Here is an 18,754-nt window from a genome sequence, read left to right as displayed (position 1 = left end):
TGGGCAGCCCAGGTGACTGAGCCAGCCATCCCAGTGGGCACTTTGCAGACCATAAGCAGATTTAGCACATTCATCTAGCACTGGGATTTTTGTGAATCATTTTTTTGTCTTGGTTTGCAGCCTCCTGGCCCTTGCACTGAGTGTTCCTGTTCTTCTGGGAAAGAACCTGATAAAGATCCCAGTCACACGAAGAAGAAAGAAAACGATCAGTTGTGTGTTCCCAAAATCTTTTTTGGGACACGAACACACAAGCAAATAACCCAGATCAGCAGGGAGCTGAAGAGGACAGCATATTCCTGTGTCCCCATGACAATCCTTTCCAGCAGGGATTATACCTGTATTCATCCAGTGGTGTCCAACAGTAGTAACAGGAATGAAATGTGTGTAGAGCTGTTGGAAGGAAAACATGTGAGTAATTTTGTTTGAGAAAATGAGCATTCATTAAACAAAACAAATTTAACAGCTGGCATGAGTAACAATTCTTACTTTTTTGTATTATCTTGGTTAAATGCTACCTGGTGACATTAAAATTAAATATTAATTGTTAGAAAATGTTAATACACAGTAGCAATGCTGCAGAAACTTATGATGACAGGAATAAAATTTATGACTGGCAGGTTAACGTTCTAATAAGACTTAAATTATCTCTGGGTTTATAAGTGAATAAAGAAGTGTCCTTTATTGGTGTACATTTTAGAAACGTGGATTTACCTGACATGAGGTGTTATTGTCTGGCATAAAAAGCAGCTGTTAGAAATGTTTCCAAGAAATAGCCAAATGCATGGAAGGAACACTGGGAGATTTTAGCCTGCTTGGTTTTCATTATTTCTGGTACCCACTTAAGTCTCTGCTCTTCTTTGCTTTCAGGGCAGGTCCTGCTCTTATTACCACGGTGTTCACAAGCTCAGTGAGCACCATGCCCTGCAGCCTGCACCCAGGGCTTGGGACATCGAGGACCTGGTGAGCCTGGGCAGGAAGCTCCGTGCCTGTCCCTATTTTGCAGCCAGAGAGCTCATGGTGGGGGCAGACATCGTGTTCTGTCCTTACAATTATCTCCTGGACCCACAGATCCGAGACAGTGTGAGTATATTGGTGACAAGTGGCAAGAACTGAAGTTAAAGAGAAATGACCCACTGGATATTATGTTTCTGTGGTCAGCTGAGTTCCCATTCACGTGCAGAATACTATCTGCAAAACAATTCCTGGGGTTTTTCTCCCTTGCTTATTTTCCAGATTGTGGAAATTGATTCAGAACCTGAAAAGCTTCATTTGCACTGTGATGCAAAATATGCCTTTTTTAACAGGATCCTGTTAGTTGCTGTTTCTCGTGTCTTTCACTCTGTTTTACTAGACAATAATTGTCTATTTTAGATGGACATTAATCTAAAAGACCAAGTAGTCATTTTGGATGAAGCCCACAACATTGAGGACTGTGCTCGGGAGTCCGTGAGCTACGGGGTTACAGAGAGCCAGCTCCGAGCTGCCCGAGAGGAGCTGGATCTCATGGTCAACAACAGCATCAGGCAGAAACACCACGAGCCCCTCCGAGCTGTGTGCTGCTCCCTCATAAAGTAAGGCAACTTCTTTATTGTTTTATATCAATTAATACTTCTAAAAATTACCTTCAGATTCCCTTTGATGGTGTAAGAGACTCTGTCGCATCAGATAAAATGCAGCCAAGGTACACAGAATTATGCAGTTGTTTGTTTATGTTCATTTGATGAATCCATAGGGTTTGATCTATTAAATAAACTACTGGTCTCACATGGAAACATTGAAGTTCTCTTTTGAAAAGTCTTGTGCTCTTGTATGATGTGCTGCTCTTTATGGGGCTTTTTTGGACTCCTGCTTTATAAAGCTCAGTATGAAAATTTTCATAAGATGAAGTTTTGTATTTCTGTGTGCTTATTTGACAAATAATAATAGCATTATTTTGTCAAAGAATTAATTAGTTCACGTTTATAGAATGCTTTCAGAGCCTTGGAGAGGAAGTATTTGGAACAGATTGGAATGTGTTCTTGGAATCAGATTGCAATCCATCAAATTCTTCATAGTTGCTAGTGAATTTGTCAGTCATGCCCTTTGTTTTGCCTGGGAAACAACTTCCTGGATGGGGAAGAGCTGAACACAAAATCGTGAGAGGGGATGTAACAAAAGCAAATGAACAGAAGCCCAGGAAGAAATGAGAGGTCCAGGGCAGAATCTTTGGGGTGAAGTAGAAATATCAAAGTCAGCAGAAAAAAAGTGAATAATGCTCCAAGTGGCTTCACAGTTAACTGAGTTTGCTTCAGTGTGTGCAGTATCTTCATGTGCTGCAATAGACTGTGCAGCACAGCACAGGAGGAGTTCTCTCCCATCCTCACTCTCTTCTCAGAGTTAAACTTTGTGTCCCACAGAGACAAGGGACTTTTTCTGCTTGGCAGAAGCCAATTCTCCTACCTTGGATATTTCAAATGTTAAACTTTAGTAGAAGATAAGAACAGCATGGCTGAAGATTTGATTGCCTCAAGCTTTTTAACCTTATCAGGAAAACTAAGGTTGATTGTCTTGGCAAATCTGCCAGCAGCATGAAAAGCAGTTGCTGGAAAGTAGAGGACTGGGTGTAAATAGCCAGTAATAGGTAAAATGCCCCTGCACAGTGACATGGCTTTGCCAAATGCATGGGCAGCTAGGAAAAAATCTTATTTCACTTCCAAAGATCCTGGGCCCTCATTCCAGAAAGCACTTAAGGATGGGCTTAGTGCCACAGAGGTGCTGCAGTGACCTTTGTGAGGAATTTGCACATACACCAGTGGAGGTGTGCTGGCAGGCTCTGCTGAGATGCACATTTAAGAGGACTGAGCACTTTGGTCAATGGAATATGCTGTGTCAACAGTGGAATTTTCTGGTAGTGAGGGAAGCAGCAAATACTCTTCCTGGAATTGAAGGCATGTGTGCAACATCCATTCATTCTTTTCCTGGAAATGCTGCATACAGCAATTTTCACTTCAAAACCAGAGAGATCTTTCTGGGAATCTAGCTAATTTTATGGATGTTTCCTGCTTAGCTCTAAAAATAATTGAACAGGCTTTGCAAGTAAATAATGTTAGATGGAATTTATCTGAGAATTTAGGGTGTTTTTTTGGTGATATTTGGCCATTGTGTTGTTTGTATTTGCATTTATTATTTCAAAAGTATGGGATGGTGTTCGAGGTTCATAACAGGAAAACCTTTTACATTTCCTGAAGTGTTTTACCCATTGTAAATCTGTTTAATTCCTATCACAGGGGCCTTGTCCTACTTTCAGTTCTGAGTCTTTTTGATGTTACATTTGAGGAATTTGGGCCAAATTCTGCCTATGTTAGTGATCACTATTCCTTAATGAGATAAAGCAAATTATAACCAAAGAAGTGATTGTTGTGGCAGTATTGGTGGAGTTTTGTTTGCATTTAAGCCGACAGAAGGGAAATTAATTTTAATTGTTCCATAGATCAGATTATTTGTGGTGACAGGGCAGGAAATCTAGAACTGAAACAGTCCCAGAGCCTTGCTCTTGAGTTGCTAATGATGAACTGGGTTTGCAGGTAAATAATTTGAGCTGTTGCAGCACTGACAGCTGTCTTTTTGATGCCTCCTGCTTTTTGATGGAACAGACAGCTCCAGCCTTTCCTGGGAGGGAGGGAGGGAGCTCTGCCTGCTTTTCCACCACAAACAAGGTCTTGTGGTACTGCAGGGGTGAAGGAGGACATGCTCACTCAGAGAAGATTCCAGCTCTGCCACAAATGAGATGATCTCCCATGTTTTGCTCATGTTTTTAGCAGTCAACCACATTTTGCATTGTATTACAGTTATAATTCTGCTTCAAGCTGCAGCAGTTGCCAATACCTGTGGGTAGGTTTAAGTGTGCACTTTTTATTGCCCCACTTTGCCTTCCATGAAGTAATATGAAAAGTGTTCATTTCATGCCTCAGGATTTGTTCTTAATTAGAAAGTCAGCAGTTGACAGGGATGATAAACCAACCTGCAGCAATTGGAGTAGTGATGAGTGGCTTTAGACATGCAGCAGAATTCTTGCTTGAATTAACCTAAGAGGAAATTATACAGTAGAAAATAAAGAAAAGGAATTAAAATGTAAAGTATAAACATGTGGGGAGAAATGTTCTCATTTCAATGAGCTGCATCCAAAGCAGTTCCATAGGAGTTCAATACTGAAAAACAGGAATAAAGGAAAAGCAGAATCTCTCTCCTTACATGTTGGAGAAAAAAAAAACCCATTTATCATCATCTTAGAAGTCTGGTGCAATTTTTGAGGTTTGCTTTGTACGTGCAAAGTGTCTCTAAATCTCTAAAATCAATGCTGAAATGATTTCTGCTCTTTTTCTCTCAGCTGGTTGCAGGAGAGCTCTGGGCAGCTGGTGGAGAGAGCCTATGAAACTGCCTGTAAGGTGTGGAGTGGCAAAGAAATGCTCAGCTTTTTGCACAAAATGGGAATAACTGGCATTACTTTTCCCATTTTACAGGTAAATGAGCACCACCATGCATAGTATTGGTGGTGTTAAACAGCTTAAAATGCAGAGAAGTTAAATGCAATCAGATCTTTTGATTTACTGTAATATTGAAAAGTTATCTGAAAATGATTCCTGATGTAAACCAGGAGTAATCCACTCGAGCTACTGGAATTTTTGGTGAATCAATGTTTTGAAGGATACAATTGCTCACCTAAAATTATTTGATTTGAGCAATTGAACCAGTGATATTTTTTGCCTGTTCTATCCAGCTGCATTTTTGAGCTTTGAAATGTTTTTACTCTATTTTCAAGCTTACCCCTCCTTTCTGTGTAAGCCAGATATGCTAAAAGCATGCTTAAAAATTGAAAGTATTATTCCATTTCCCTTGGCCCTTCTTTTCCCCTTTCCCTCTGATTTTATAGATATTTCAAATGAGCTTTTGAAGCAGTGAGCTGCCAGTCTTGTATCTCTATTACCTTTGGTTTTGAGAAGTCACTTAGAATGTTGTTAATATGGAATTTGCCTCTTGCAGAAACATCTTGCTGCTGTCCTGGAAAAAGAAGAAAAAGTATCTACGCATGGGAGAGAGGAACTTATTGAGGTGCCAGTTGTGAGCCCTGCAACACAGATTGTGCTCAAAGGCCTGTTCATGGTCCTGTCCTGTCTCTTCAAAGAGAACTGCAGGTCAGGTCTAACATTTCTGAGCTGAACACTCACAGTTTGATTGCTTAATTGGAGTTTTTACTGATATTTCTCTCTCTGTCTAGGTTTGCAGATGATTACAGGGTTGCTCTACAGCAAACTTACACCTGGATGACTGAGAACCAACGTGATGATGCAGATGCAAGTCCCTTCTTCACGAGGCCCAAGCACAAAAAGAGTTCAAGGCAGAAAACCCTTGTCCACATGCTGAATTTTTGGTGTTTGAACCCTGCTGTGGTGAGCTGAGTGTGCAAAAAGCCTAAAATAATCTGAGTATAACAAATGCACACCAGATCTGAAAGGGATTGTGTTGATGTTCTAAATTCCTGCTTCTCTTTGTCTCACCTAGGCTTTTTCTGACTTAAATGAAGTTAGAACAATTGTTCTGACATCAGGCACACTCTCTCCCATGGATTCCTTTTCCTCAGAGCTTGGTGTGAAGTTTGCCATTCAGCTGGAGGCCAATCACGTTATCAGGAATTCCCAGGTAAACAGGGCATGACTGTTCCCTCTGCTGAGCTCTAATGCTGCCCATGGTACAAAATCCAAATCAAAGTGATAGTAAACCCATTCTGTCAGTTAAAAGAAAGGTCCAGGCTGTTGCTTGGCTCAATGCAATGGGAAAGGACATTTTCAAATGAATAAAGAGGCACTTTTAGACACATTTATAGCCTCATGCTATATTGGTAACATCCACCTCATATCAATTACTACACTTGAAAAGAAACTTAAGAAACACCTCAATATTTCTTTAACACTTCAAATATCCTTGAACCTGCTGTGACCAGCCTGCTTTAGAGTTAACTTTGTGCTCGTGGGACACTCCAGGTCTGGGTCGGCACGGTGGGAGCGGGGCCCAGCGGGCGGAAGTTGTGCGCGACCTTCCAGCACAGCGAGACCTTCGAGTTCCAGGACGAGGTGGGAGCCCTGCTGCTCTCAGTCTGCCACACGGTTGGCCAAGGAATTCTGTGCTTTCTGCCATCCTACAAGGTAAGGAAATCCGAATTCTCATTCTTCTCTGATGCCTAGAGGAGCTGGAAAAGAGGTTAGACAGAGTTAAGAGGAATAAAATGGATGTATATAATGAATATTTATTGTGGCCTTCAAACGCCACACCCTGGCAGTGGCTGTGCCACGGTGGTGGCCCCTGGCAGTGCCACAGTCATGGCCCTGCCTGAATGGCTCCAAGATGGAATCAGAAAAGAGCTTGGTCATGAGATCTCACATTTTTAGAGGTTTTAATCCATTTGCACACAAAACTCAACTGTTCAAGCCTCAAATCATGAAGTTTCATCCTCCTTGCTTGCTTGTCCACCCTCCTCTTTTCACATTGTTTATGCTGAAGGACCTGAAGTTTGAAGAGATTGTCCTTGAGTCCCCAGCTGGAATAGGAACTGGTTTGTTTTCACCACTCTGTGAAATCCTAGTAACCCTTAATATAAAACTAAAAGCTGCACACCCAAGCAGAACAGAAAAAACTTAAGGCATCAAGATCATGCACCTTTAAAATGCATTGTGATCTGCTTTATACATCAACATACAGAAATGTTCATCAAAGAAATGTATTGTAATAACACAGTGGGATTATATTGTTATTTCTTGGCATTCAGGTTTGTTTTCATGAGCAAACATGTTTGGTTTTTCTCAACAGATGCACTTAGGAACACAATCATTTCAATCAGCATTACCATAAAACCAGCCAGATCCATAATTTTTCTTTATGTTGTTTCCCTGAAGGTTTGGAAATAGTTTATTAAGAAAAACATTAAAAATCACATCATGAAATAATACTTTCTGTATAACTCAGCAGCAAGAATGCCTTTGCATGTTCTTTCTGTGCTATCAGAATGCAGAATTCATCCAGTTAATTTCTCCTTCCCTTGTTTCTTGTTCCATTTCACTGCATTGGAGATTGGAGTGTATTTTTCTTTAGTCAGGGGAATTGCTCACTGACATTGGCTGAAAGGAATCAAATTTCTCCATTTCAAGCTATGTAATATCTAATTTCACTGACAACAGTTATCTAATTATGGTTAATCTGGATCTCCCAGTAGTTCTGCTTTCTTCTCTATTTGTTGTTACTGTTGTTTATGGTCAGGAACAGGAATATAAACCTGCAAGCTAATTCTGTAACTCATACTCATTTTTCTTGCAGTGCTTGCAAGAGTGTGACTTTGAAAATTTTCAGTGATTATTTATGATTTTTAAAAATCATCTTAACAGACAAAACACAAAGACCTCTCAAAAAACCAAAAGTCTCAAAAAAATCCTACCTAACATGATGGAAATAGCAATGAAGGGAAAGGTCTGAAATTCTAAGGTTCCTAAACAGAGAATATTTTGTAAAATTGAATAAGAACTTTTGTTCTTTTTTTACAAACCCTTCATCTTGTATTATTTATCTGACAGGCTGCAAAGGGAGGGTTGTTTTTTGCCTGAGTATCTTTAGGAATTGAAGCCACAGTGCAATTCCTGACAGTAACCATTAGGTGACCACATTAGACCAGGTAATGTAAGCCCCTGAAAAAAAGCAGATTACTGACCATAAATTTATTTAACCTCACAAAACTCTGCACTTCCATGCAAAGGAAATGATCTGACAAGAAATCTTTAATTTATTTATTTAAGAATTTAACTGGAGCATCTTTCAGTTTGCAGCCTTGTCTTTCCAAGTGTGTCACTTTGGAGAGTTGATCTTCCATATCCATACCTGACAAATATTTATGAAAGTTTTTATGGGAATAGTAATGTGAATTGCAAGTACAGGGAGAGACTTTGTAATGACATTTAATAAAGGAGGAAAACAATTGCTGGCCAGCTCTGGAACCTTCCCCCTCCCTGCCCTTCTGCCTCACTGAAAGGTCACCCTGCACACACTGAGTGTTCTGTTCTTTGTAGGAACACTCCCCGAGCCCAGCAAAGTATTGATAAATAGAAATTGCACACAATTGAAGGATGATATTTTAAAATCACATTGCCAATATTTTTCTATGGATGCCCTTTTTCTTCCTACTACTTTTATTTGGGATTGGGTTGCCTTTAAGTCTGAGATTAATATGTTGGAAATACAGAATAATGTAAGCACATTAGTACAGGGAAAACAAGGTATTGTTCTTTCATCATCATACAGAATATTTGCATTTCAAAAGTGATTTTCACAGGAAATTGCTGCCTCTCTTTAAAAAGCTGCAACCTTCAAAGGAATTTTTCAAGACTGTCAAGATCTGATTAATACACATGGTCATGGACCTCACTATTAGGAGTTAAGCAGATTTTTTGATGGCTCAATCTGTTTTATGAATTGAAGTTTCAGCTTTGGAATAAGTGACAAATAAAGGGCTTTTTTTTCCCCTTTCTGGAAGGCTGAGGACAATGCTCTGATTTTTTTCTATCCAGGTAATTTGATGGAGCTGGAATTTAGTTTGGTAGGTACATTGGGTTTCAGTTTGGAATTCCTACCTGCAATATGAATGGGGAAAAATGCAATAGTAGAGAAATTTCCCTTTATCTTAATCAGATATTTGAGTAAATATATTTTTAATTGAAGAGTGACTGTATAAAATATATGTGTGGCAAATACATGGAGTTAATGCAGTGGAGGAAAATATATGGATGGGCAAACAACCCCTCAGCTGTACATCCCCACATTTGATAGGTGTCTGTTATGAACAGCTGGGATGGTTCATGTGGGATAATTCACAAACAGCATGGACATTTTTAGTGTCACTGTTGAGTTTTTTAAAAATCAGCTTGATCTTAACATTCACTAAATTCCAAACCTCTATCATTTTTAAGGCTCCTAAAACTGGTGATACTATGCAACAAAAATGCATTTATGTGAAAATCAGTAGCAACTCCAGCAACAAACACTCTATAAAAGAGAATATCAGAAGGTGAAAAGATTGCTCAGAAATCTAAGATGCTTTTAAACAAGATTAAGATAAGGCCCATTAGGGCTCATGTTGCCAACCTGTCTGCATTAAGATATATCTTGCCTGGTGCCTGCATCTTGGATGATTCATTCAATATGTGTCATATCAAAGTCAGGCTATCCAGCAAGGAGAAAAATGCTAATGCTTATAAATTTTAGTGATAATCCATCATGATGAATTAACTGACCTTTCTTAGTAGCTTTTTTTTTTTTTTTTTTAACAGAAGAAGCTTTGGACAATGATGTTAATGTTGGTTTGTTGTGTTCTCTGAGGCATTGTTGGATAATTTGGATCTGCTGATTGAGGAGTCATTACTTGGAAGCAAAATTTTTACAGTTGTAGTTGAAAAGGGTTTGAATGAGTGTTTTTAGCAGGAAAACTTAGGAACTGATAAAATTGTCTGCTTCAAAACCTGAGCTCGTTGCAGGGAGGTTGGACTGGATCCCATTTAAAGGTTCCTTGCAACCCAAACTATTCCATGATCGCAATTAGCATAAATTAGCATATAAATGATTAACGCTGCAGTTGCACTGGCTGTTTTCCATGAGAGTTTTGGGGTAAGGTTATAGTGCTGACACACAGCAACTTGTACCACTTGCAGAAATAAATGCTACATTTCACAGCTGAGTTCTTATCTGTCTCATAACTTTAGGAGCTGCTCATTCAGAGTTCAGGCTGTGTCACTCTCATCCCATTTTGCTGCTCTGTGGGTTGATGATGTTTTCTGGAGTGGGAGCAGCCAGGATTGGGTGTCAGCAAATCCCTTTGGGCTGGAGCTCCTCTCTGTTGCTTGGCTCCCTCCCCCTGGCTCAGGTATCCACAGAACCTGCCCAGGAGTCTCAGGCAGGTGTTTGCCCTTGTGCTGACAAACCACTCTTGGCACCCTCCCACAGCTCCAGACAGGCAGGAATTAACAATATTAATTAACTCTGAGCCGTGTGGAGCTGCTTTCAACACCCTGAGACTCTTCAGGTTGAGGGGAATTATTTGGAAGCAGCAAGGAGGGACCTCAGTTTAACCTCAGGCTGTGTCCAGGGGTTTAGAGCCTGGCCTGATGTAAATGTGGCACCCTCAGATATGAGAGGCTGAGGGAGGGATATCATTGCATGGTTCATTCTCTATGTCTGGCTCTTCTTCCTTTCAGACAGAGCCTTTTCTTATTGAGATACATGAGATTGGTAGAAATTCTTGTTTTCAAGAAGTGTTTCAGTAACAGACAATGAAGAGAACTCTGAAAAAACAATATTTTCTGTTCGAAAACTTTCTGAAACATGGGTTTGTAAATAAATTATAAGAAACCCTTTTTTGTTTTGGCCATCAATAAAACAAAGCAATGCTGCTTTCAGACAACTTTTACTTATTTAATAAATTACTTCAATAAATTTCCAAAGGATGGTAGTCTGTTTAGCCCAGCCTATTAAAAGCATTAAGATTTGAGCACTGGCTGTTAAAATGAGTAAATGGCAATATCACAAAGTTAAACAAATGCCAAAAAACATTTTCCAGAGTACTGGGATTGTAACAATACCATTAATGAGGGCAAAGAGGTTTTAATGCAATTTGCACATTCTAAAGTTTCAAAAAGAGGTTTTGAGTTAGTGCATTATTAATGTTCTGAACATCTGGAACTATGTAAGAGCCACAGACATTGAGCAAGTGCAGGGTTTCCCCACTAGGTCTGATGCTGACTGATTTCCTCCCCAGCCAAAAGCTTGTTTTTAGAAGTTTGAGACAGTAAAATGACAATATCCAGATAAGAGAGAAACATTCCACGGTGTCTTTTTGCTTTTATTTTGTACGAGGAAAAATTGGAAACCGTTAGGTTTGTGCAATTAAAAGGTGAATGTGAAATTAAATAGGAAAATGGTTCTTTGCACCACAGATGGGGCTCTGAGGAATTATCTGTTAAGTTCCATAAAAATGTTGAACTATTTCTGTAATATATGTAGGGATAAATGCTTCATCAAGAGGAATATTCTCCTTGATGTTCCTGTTGACAGCTGTAGGAGGGCTTTGAAGAAGAAATTTACTCCTGTGTGTAAATATTTGCAGGGTGTAATGATCTGTTCTTGTCATTTATCACAGAAATTTCTTCTTTCAAGTTACATCAACGGTAACTTTCTGCTTAATTTTAGTGTTAGAGAATGCAATTGACACAGTTACAGAAATGTAGCACAGTTAAAATGCTGCAGGAAATGACAATGTTGCAATGTGTCACCCAATTTTAGATGTTTTGAGTGCAGCTAATGCCCCATATCCCTGGGATGGAAAGGAAGGTGCCTTTAAACAGGTCTGGCATTTCAGGAGTGAGTTACAAAATAATTGTAAATTAATAACGATTCTCACTTTCTGCCCAGCATTTGCTTTCTGCTCCCAAGGGAGAGGTTTTCTCTTTCTGCAGAAACCTCATTTATTTGCAGTTGTGCTGTGACAGTGCCTGGGAGCCCCCAAAGCTGGAGAGGGTTTGAGGGACAGACCTGAAACTTCTGCCCAGAAGCAGAGCAGGGTGAGGGAGCCCTGAGGAGCATTTGGGGTTTGTCCTGCACTGAGCAGTGCCAGGAGTTGTTTTGGTGCTGCCCCTGGAAGGGCTCTGACACCACAGTGACCCTTTGGGGTTTTATTTCTCTTTGGAAGAAAAGGTTCCTGGCCGGGTTTAAAGCTGCTCCTTTGTCCTTGCTCTGATGGAAATCTTAGGGAAGTGATTTCTGGCTGATGGGCCACGATTTGGGGAAAATGTGCTCTAAAAAAAGCTGAATTCTAATGGCTCCCAAATTATTCATTTCAACATTTGCACCTAATAAGCATAGATAGAATTTAATTTTCCTTGTCTATTTTTATTTCTTCATTGCTTGTTTTTTGTTCTTCCCCTGCACTGGTAGTTTTCTTTTTGAACTTTATCTCAGCTTCTTAATGTTTTATGGGTTTTTTTTCCCCATTAATCACATACAGTATCTACTTTCAGTTTAATTCTCTATTTTCCATCATTTCAATATCAGTCATATAAACTGTCTAGCTATTGAGGCTCTCACAGTCATCCAAAAATACAATTATCTGAGGTGCCTTCTGAGAGCTCCAAGAGCTCCTGTAAATCTTCACGTGATTCCTGAAGTCTACAGTTTGCTTTTCCCATTGACTTGGGCATAGAAATGTCTGTAAAAATCCCTGTGTGAGAGGGAAGATTTATTTTAATCATTGCCTCACAGCACTTTGCTCTGCTTTGGGCACTGTTGGCAAATTGCTTCAAATAGAAAAAAAAAAAACAGTAGCAGAAGGAATGATAAACTCCATAGAAAAAATAATTGGAATGAGAGGTTTTTGTATAAGCAGGTATGTAATATTTATCTTTAATGTCATCAGTTCAATCCAACCCTGCCAAATTAAATTTGCAGATGGAGCTGGCAATTCACAGCCTGGCAGGATCATTTCTTGTGCAATTACAGAGGCTACAGCAAACTCACAGCCAGAATAGTGCTGGATTCTGCAAAGGAATAACTGAAGTGTTGGCTAGTTCAAGTTCCTCTAAACTTTAATGATTTATTAGAAGGTTTTAATTTAGAATTTTTTGACCTTGAGTTGTCTGAGTTTTATTATTTTTTGGTGGGTTTTTTTTTTCCCCTACTGCTTGGTTACCAACAGCAGGCCAAGATAAAAATTTATCTTTGGGGATGATAACTGCCAATCTGCATAATTGCACAATGTGTTTTCCTTCTTAAATAGTATAACAGGATCATAGATGTACACACCAATTATGGAGTGATTGTCCTGATTTCTGGGAAATTAGAGACAATCCAAACATTAGAGATGCCTTGAGACCTTAGAGGAGAAGATCCAGGAGCCTGTGGCTGGATGAGCAGGTTCTTTCCCCTGTGACTCTTCTTGTGCTACTCTGGAGCTCCTGAGCAAAGGAAAAGATTTTATCCTTTTTATTCATTTTTTTTCCTAGCTAGTTTCCAGGTGGCTTTGTGAACTCTGGTGGCTCATCAGGAGGTCAGAGAAGTGTCAGAGACAGCTCAAGGGAAGAGATGATATTGCACATTCCAAGATCATCCTTTTTTTGTTTTCAGCCTCAGGAATGAAACGTTTTCATGTTTCTGGGGTTTTTTTTTAATATGTTTTCCAGTGGTTGGCTGTAATTGGAGAATCTATCAAGATCCTCCTTTGAAAATCCTGATTTTTTTTCACTGTGGCTGATGTTCTGAAGCTTTGGTGTGAGTTTGCAGCATCCTTTACTGGCTCTGTCTGACTGTGAATGAAGCAAAGAGCTGCAGGGGCACTCAGGTGAATATTCTGGGTGAGTGGCAATGTGGCTGAGGTGATATGAAAGGAGTGCCGTGCTGTGGTCGTGGTGCTGTGCAGAGCCTCAGCACCAGAGGCACTGGAGCTCTTTGCTGACCCTTTCCCACTCTGCTCCTCCTTGTGCTGGAATGTTCTCCTCAGCCCAGGGGAAATCCCCACGTGTACCTTGCTCCCACATTCTCATTTTACATTCCAGCCTGCAGAGGGTGAGCAGACACGCTGCTCATGACTTGCTGAACTGCTGTGGTGACCAGCGAGGGCTGTGCAATAATTCAGGTGCCCTGTGGCATTTGCTTTTTACACAGAGCAGTTCCTTGCTGCTGGTGCTGCTCGTCACATAAATCCAATCAGGAGCGACAGTCGTGGCAGATTATTGGATATTGTGTCTAAAAAAATTATCTGCCGTGCTGGCAGATGAGTGTTTGGCCTGTGAATTTCACACCCTGAGAGTTGGGCTGGTTAATATTTTATTACACTGTTAATTTAAATAGCCTGAGCAGACAGCATCAGGAAAATAAACGAAAAATCTATTATTGTTTCTCACTTCTGAGCTCTGACTTGTCAGAGTGCTGTAAGCTGAATTGTTGTAGCTCGTTAACACATGCTCCAATTTCCCTTGTAATTAACACTTGCTGCTTGCATATTTTTCCTCTCATTTAAGTAGGAAAATGAGTTTTCACAGTCAAGAAGTTTGCACTCTGTGAATGATGGAGTCCTAACAGCAAATAACACGGACATGTCTTTTCCCTCAGGAACTTTTAATAAAAGGCAAAGAAAGCAGTTGTGAGCAGGGAATAATATCTGTAAGCAGCATTATTCTTAGGAAGGTGTATCCTGGCCAGGTTATTTGAACATTAATATTGTTCTGAACCTTTCCAACCTGCAGAGTTGTTGGTCCCTTTGCCATGGCTGTGAAAGATTCAGTGGGAGAGATGTGAATTCTTCATGTGTGCAAAACACCAGATATGAGAGAAAATAACTGGAGAGGATTTATTTAGGGAGCATGGTGTGTATCAGCAGTGTAACACCTCGTACAAGAACCTGAATATTAAATGTATTAAAAGGAATACTTGGGCTGTTTTAAATTCAGAGAAATTCTGCATCACTGGGGGGTCTGGGATCCATCAATTTATGTCTTAGAAAATTAGAAAAATCATGCCTCAGTTTTATCTCCTGATGGGATAAGCAAGCTCCTGTGTGAGAACATTTAATTAGTGAGTGATGTGTTCTAAAGAGTATTCATTGCATTTTGATTCATTTTAAAGCTCAGTAATGAACTAATTTTTAGCAAAAATACTTCAAAACAAGTAACTTGTAATGTGCTACAGTAAAACTTTGTTTTCATCTTTTACTTTCTGTTTTTGATCATGAGGTGAGAAATTACTTTCCTAAGAATCAGAAAAGTCTGCTATTTCTTCTTTCTCATTTTTATTTTAGGGGGACAGAAGGGAAGGAGGGAGAATGGATCGAGCTGGGTACTTGGAGGAAATACTGAGCTAATTTCTTTCTTTCTTTCGAATTGTCTCATGTATGTGATGGAGGGACAGGAAGGGTTTCCTGTGGGGACACTGGGCTTGGGGAGGAGAGCAGAGGCAGCTCAGAGCTGTCCCCAGGCCTGGGGGAGCCCCCTGGCCCCGTGCCCGGGGTGAGGCTCAGTCCTCCCTTCTGTGCTTCATTGCTCATGTGCCACCAAGACTACCTTGGATTATTTTTTTTTCTCTTTATTCTGAAAAAACAAAGAGGTCAGAGATGACTGAGCTTGGCTTCTGGCTGGGGAAGAGCAGCACTGGAGATGTTGACTTCATCCATGACCAGTTCATCATTTTCCTTTTTATTCCAGACAGGATTTAAACCATCCTTTTAAATTTTTATTTTTTTTTTTTTCTGGAGATCTCTCTTTGCATGAAGGATTTTCCCTCGTTGGGATGGGGAGGTGTAATGATAGCCCAGGGTGGATGTACAAGCAGTGCCTGAAACACAGAACTTGTTGTCTTGGTTAATTTTAAAACCACAAAAGAAACCCTGCTTTGAACCAGGTTGTTCCTAAAGAGCTGCCCCAGAGCCCAAGGACTGAACAAAGCTTGTTTGGTGGGCAAACACGTTATTTTTTTTTTTCTATTTTCTATTAAAAATCTCCTTTAGCTGCAGAAGCAACATATTAACAGTGTTATTCTAAAATCTTTGGCGTGCAAAACATTTCATTTTTCATTACTGTTGTCGCCGTTCACGTTTTCCATTATTTAAGGGCCTTATTGAAAAATTGATGGTATGTTGGGAGCAGAGAGACATCCTGTGGCTGCACTGTTGATTTATGGCACATGGAACACACTTCAGTGCTTCAGTTTCCTGCTGCTGAGCACCACTTTGTCACTGTCCCCAAAGAAAAACGCTGCCAGTGAAATCCCCCGTGCTGCCCCCAAGCTGAGTGATGCATACTTTGCCTTTGAAAATGATGATGAATTATTCACCTTTTATTGTGCTGGAGTGTGCACATGGTGATCAGAATCTTGTTCATAATACAGAGTTTTTCACCGTGGTCAGGGTTTAGCTGAATTTATGGAATTGTGTTGTACAGTAACTTTGTTTATTTTCTTTTTCCCCTCTTTTTTTTTTAAATTTATTTCCCCTGCAGTGTCGTGTGGATAAACACAGATTTTACCCCACATTTCCCACCATATTTTGGGGATCTCAACACCATTCTTGGTCCTAAATATTCGAGTTTATTTCATGTTTGTTTAAAATACTCCTTGAGAAAATAACTACAGTAGTTCTCAATTTAAAAAGACACTTTTTCCATGGAAATTCTTGAAAATCACACCTCCATGGTTTTCAAGTTTTATCCTTCAAATTCATTTTCTGCTGTGAAGAAATAGATTAAGTGGAAAATCTCCTGCAATAGCACAGTTCTGTAGATTCCCAATCCAGGACAGAAGTGGGGAGGACAAACCCCATGAGCACCTGGTAGGAAAATTCAGAGTCCCTGATCTCCCTTCAGAATTCTGGGAGAAATGTCAAATACCAGAATAAATGTGTGATATGGCTCCAGCTCCCTGCACAGCCCTTTGGATTAATAATTGTATTTTTTAAAATAATTTTCAATTTTGCTCTTCTGGAGAATTTCATTCCAGAGGTTCTGTGAGTCTTTGGGAATGGAAATCAGGCAGGAATTCTCCTGGAATTTGCACTGTGGGAAGCAGGAAGGTTCAGAGCCCTTCTGTGCATTGCTGAGTGCTGCCCCCTGAAATAATAAATAATTGGGAAATGTGCAGGAGAAAGCAGGTGGAGCCTCTGCTTGATAAGAGAAACATCCTTGTGTGGCTTCTCTCCACTAAAATGCTTCATTAAATCCATTTATTTTTGGTCCATAAAGACAAGATTGCCCTGTCCATGTGTATTTATATGGATGTTTAGTATTTCTCTCCAGTTTCCTATTAGGAATGGGAATTTAAACTTTATTTTGAAAGGAAATTTGACTTCAAATATGAAATATTTTGGCACAGATATTTTCACTTTCTCTTCAAATTAAATCTGTTAGAATCGGAAGCTGAGAAAATGAAATTTGAAATTTAAAATGGAAAAATACATTTCTGTTTTGCATTGGCTCAGTCATTCAAATGAATGAATTTTAAACACCTTGTCCTGTGTTAGAGCCCTCCCATGAACATGAGGAGGGGCTGTGAATCAGTCTCTTGCTTAACCTTTCATGAAAATCTAATTGAGTGCAAACAACTGCTTTAAATAATTCAATGGCCTCAGTTATTCTTGGCTGGTGCAGTCCCAGCCCAGAGCAGTGCAAATGTCTGGGTGTTGAGCAAAATTGAGGCTTTTCTCTTTTTCTTTTTTTTTTTTTTTGGGTGAAAAATATGATTAAAATGACCTTTGGAAAAAGTGTATGGGGTGATTAAGAAGAAGAAAAAGTGAAATGTAAATTATTTCTGCCAAGTGGGTAAATGACTTGTGGCCCAGAGGTGAATATTGTTTTAGTCCTTCTCAAAGTGGGGAATATTTTTTGGTGATTTTGATAAATGTGGTTGGGTTTCTTTGCTCTGCTTTTCATCCCTTTTGCTCTTGTTCAGGACATTGTGCTTTTTGTGGTGCTTTTTAAAATAGTTTAAAATAGTTCTGTGGTGCTGTTCTGAACTGATTTCAGAGATTGGGATAATGGACATTAGAGTTTATTAATAATAATTGGGATAATGGACATTAGGGTTAGTTAGCCCAAATATTTTCCCTCCTGTTTTTGGAAGGAAACTCAATTTTCCTTTCACACCAATCCTTCCAGGCAGTTTGTTCTTGTGCCTTCAATATTTTATTCCCATTTCATTCCTCTCTTTTCTTTCTTCCTTCTGTTGTTTCCTTTCTGTTCACTTTTAACCTTTTGTTTTGAGCTTGGTTTGTTTGTTTTTTAACTAAAGGTGAAAATGGAATAATTCAGTCATCCTATGACCCCACATTGATAAACTCTTTGTAAAATCTTCTTTTTTTCCCCAAAGTGAAGAATTCCAATATAGCCAGAGCTCAGTTGCCTGTAGGATTCTGGGTCATTTAGTACCAAGTTTTGGCAAAGTTTAAAGTTCAAGAATCCTGCTAATTCTCTACTTTTCCAAACCATCTTAATCCTTGAAGAAATTAATTTAATAGGAACATGTGATACCAAAAAAAAGTGGGTGAGGTCTGGCCAGATCCACTCTCCAGGATTCCTTTGAAATAACAAGAATTTAAGGCCACTATTTTAAAGCAATGCCTTGATTTAATGACTGAATATGTTTTAGGATTATCACTGATACAGGGGACAGTTCCATCCTTTCATAATGGAAGTAGAAAATTCATCCAGGTAAATTCTCCTGGGACCAGAGAGATTGGAACAAAAAACTTCCAGCTGTGGGTAAGCAGCTGACTCAGCAAATCTCCTCCTGGAAGTTGTGAAGGGAATTGCAATTCCTCAGCAATGAGCCACGATCAGAACATCTGTGCCTTGGCATCAGCAGAGCTTTGCTGGAGTGCAAAAGATGATCTCCTCCAGCCTAGCAGCTTCAGGTTGGAGAAGGACCTGTCAGAATACATGGGGATTTTTTATTTTTATCTTTCTTTTCACTGAAAGAAAGAGGAGAGGCAGCTGATGCAGGTCGAGGCTGAGCTGTTCTGTGATCCAAAACAACCCGTGCTTGGTTTCTGTGCAGGCAGCCCCAGTGTAGCAAAACAAGGGAGGTGAATTTCTTCTCAGCAATCTCTGAATGGGAGGGTTTTCAGATTAAAAAAAAACAAAACTCTTTGGGTGTGCCACCTGTCATTTTATTGGCAAGATACAAACACTGCAGAGCAGTGGATAGAGCAGCA

General features: G+C 39.7%; 1 protein-coding gene across 2 annotated transcripts in view; it reads left to right on the top strand.

The window, feature by feature from the left end:
• Positions 1 to 18,754, top strand: part of BRIP1 (BRCA1 interacting DNA helicase 1) — a 48,754-nt gene that overhangs the window by 8,297 nt on the left and 21,703 nt on the right. For both annotated transcript variants that reach the window (XM_014881185.2, XM_088176848.1), the window contains exons 7-14: positions 121 to 408; positions 868 to 1,080; positions 1,372 to 1,571; positions 4,367 to 4,499; positions 5,020 to 5,171; positions 5,255 to 5,426; positions 5,539 to 5,676; positions 6,018 to 6,179. In XM_014881185.2, coding sequence (XP_014736671.2) covers positions 121 to 408; positions 868 to 1,080; positions 1,372 to 1,571; positions 4,367 to 4,499; positions 5,020 to 5,171; positions 5,255 to 5,426; positions 5,539 to 5,676; positions 6,018 to 6,179 — 1,458 coding nt within the window. The remainder of the gene's footprint in view (positions 1 to 120; positions 409 to 867; positions 1,081 to 1,371; positions 1,572 to 4,366; positions 4,500 to 5,019; positions 5,172 to 5,254; positions 5,427 to 5,538; positions 5,677 to 6,017; positions 6,180 to 18,754) is intronic.

The sequence above is a fragment of the Sturnus vulgaris genome, chromosome 21 (genome assembly GCF_052056855.1).
Source record: "Sturnus vulgaris isolate bStuVul1 chromosome 21, bStuVul1.hap1, whole genome shotgun sequence".
Taxonomy (NCBI): Eukaryota; Metazoa; Chordata; class Aves; order Passeriformes; family Sturnidae; genus Sturnus; species Sturnus vulgaris.
Note: the sequence above shows the minus strand (reverse complement) of the source record. Positions and strands in the feature narration are given on the sequence as shown.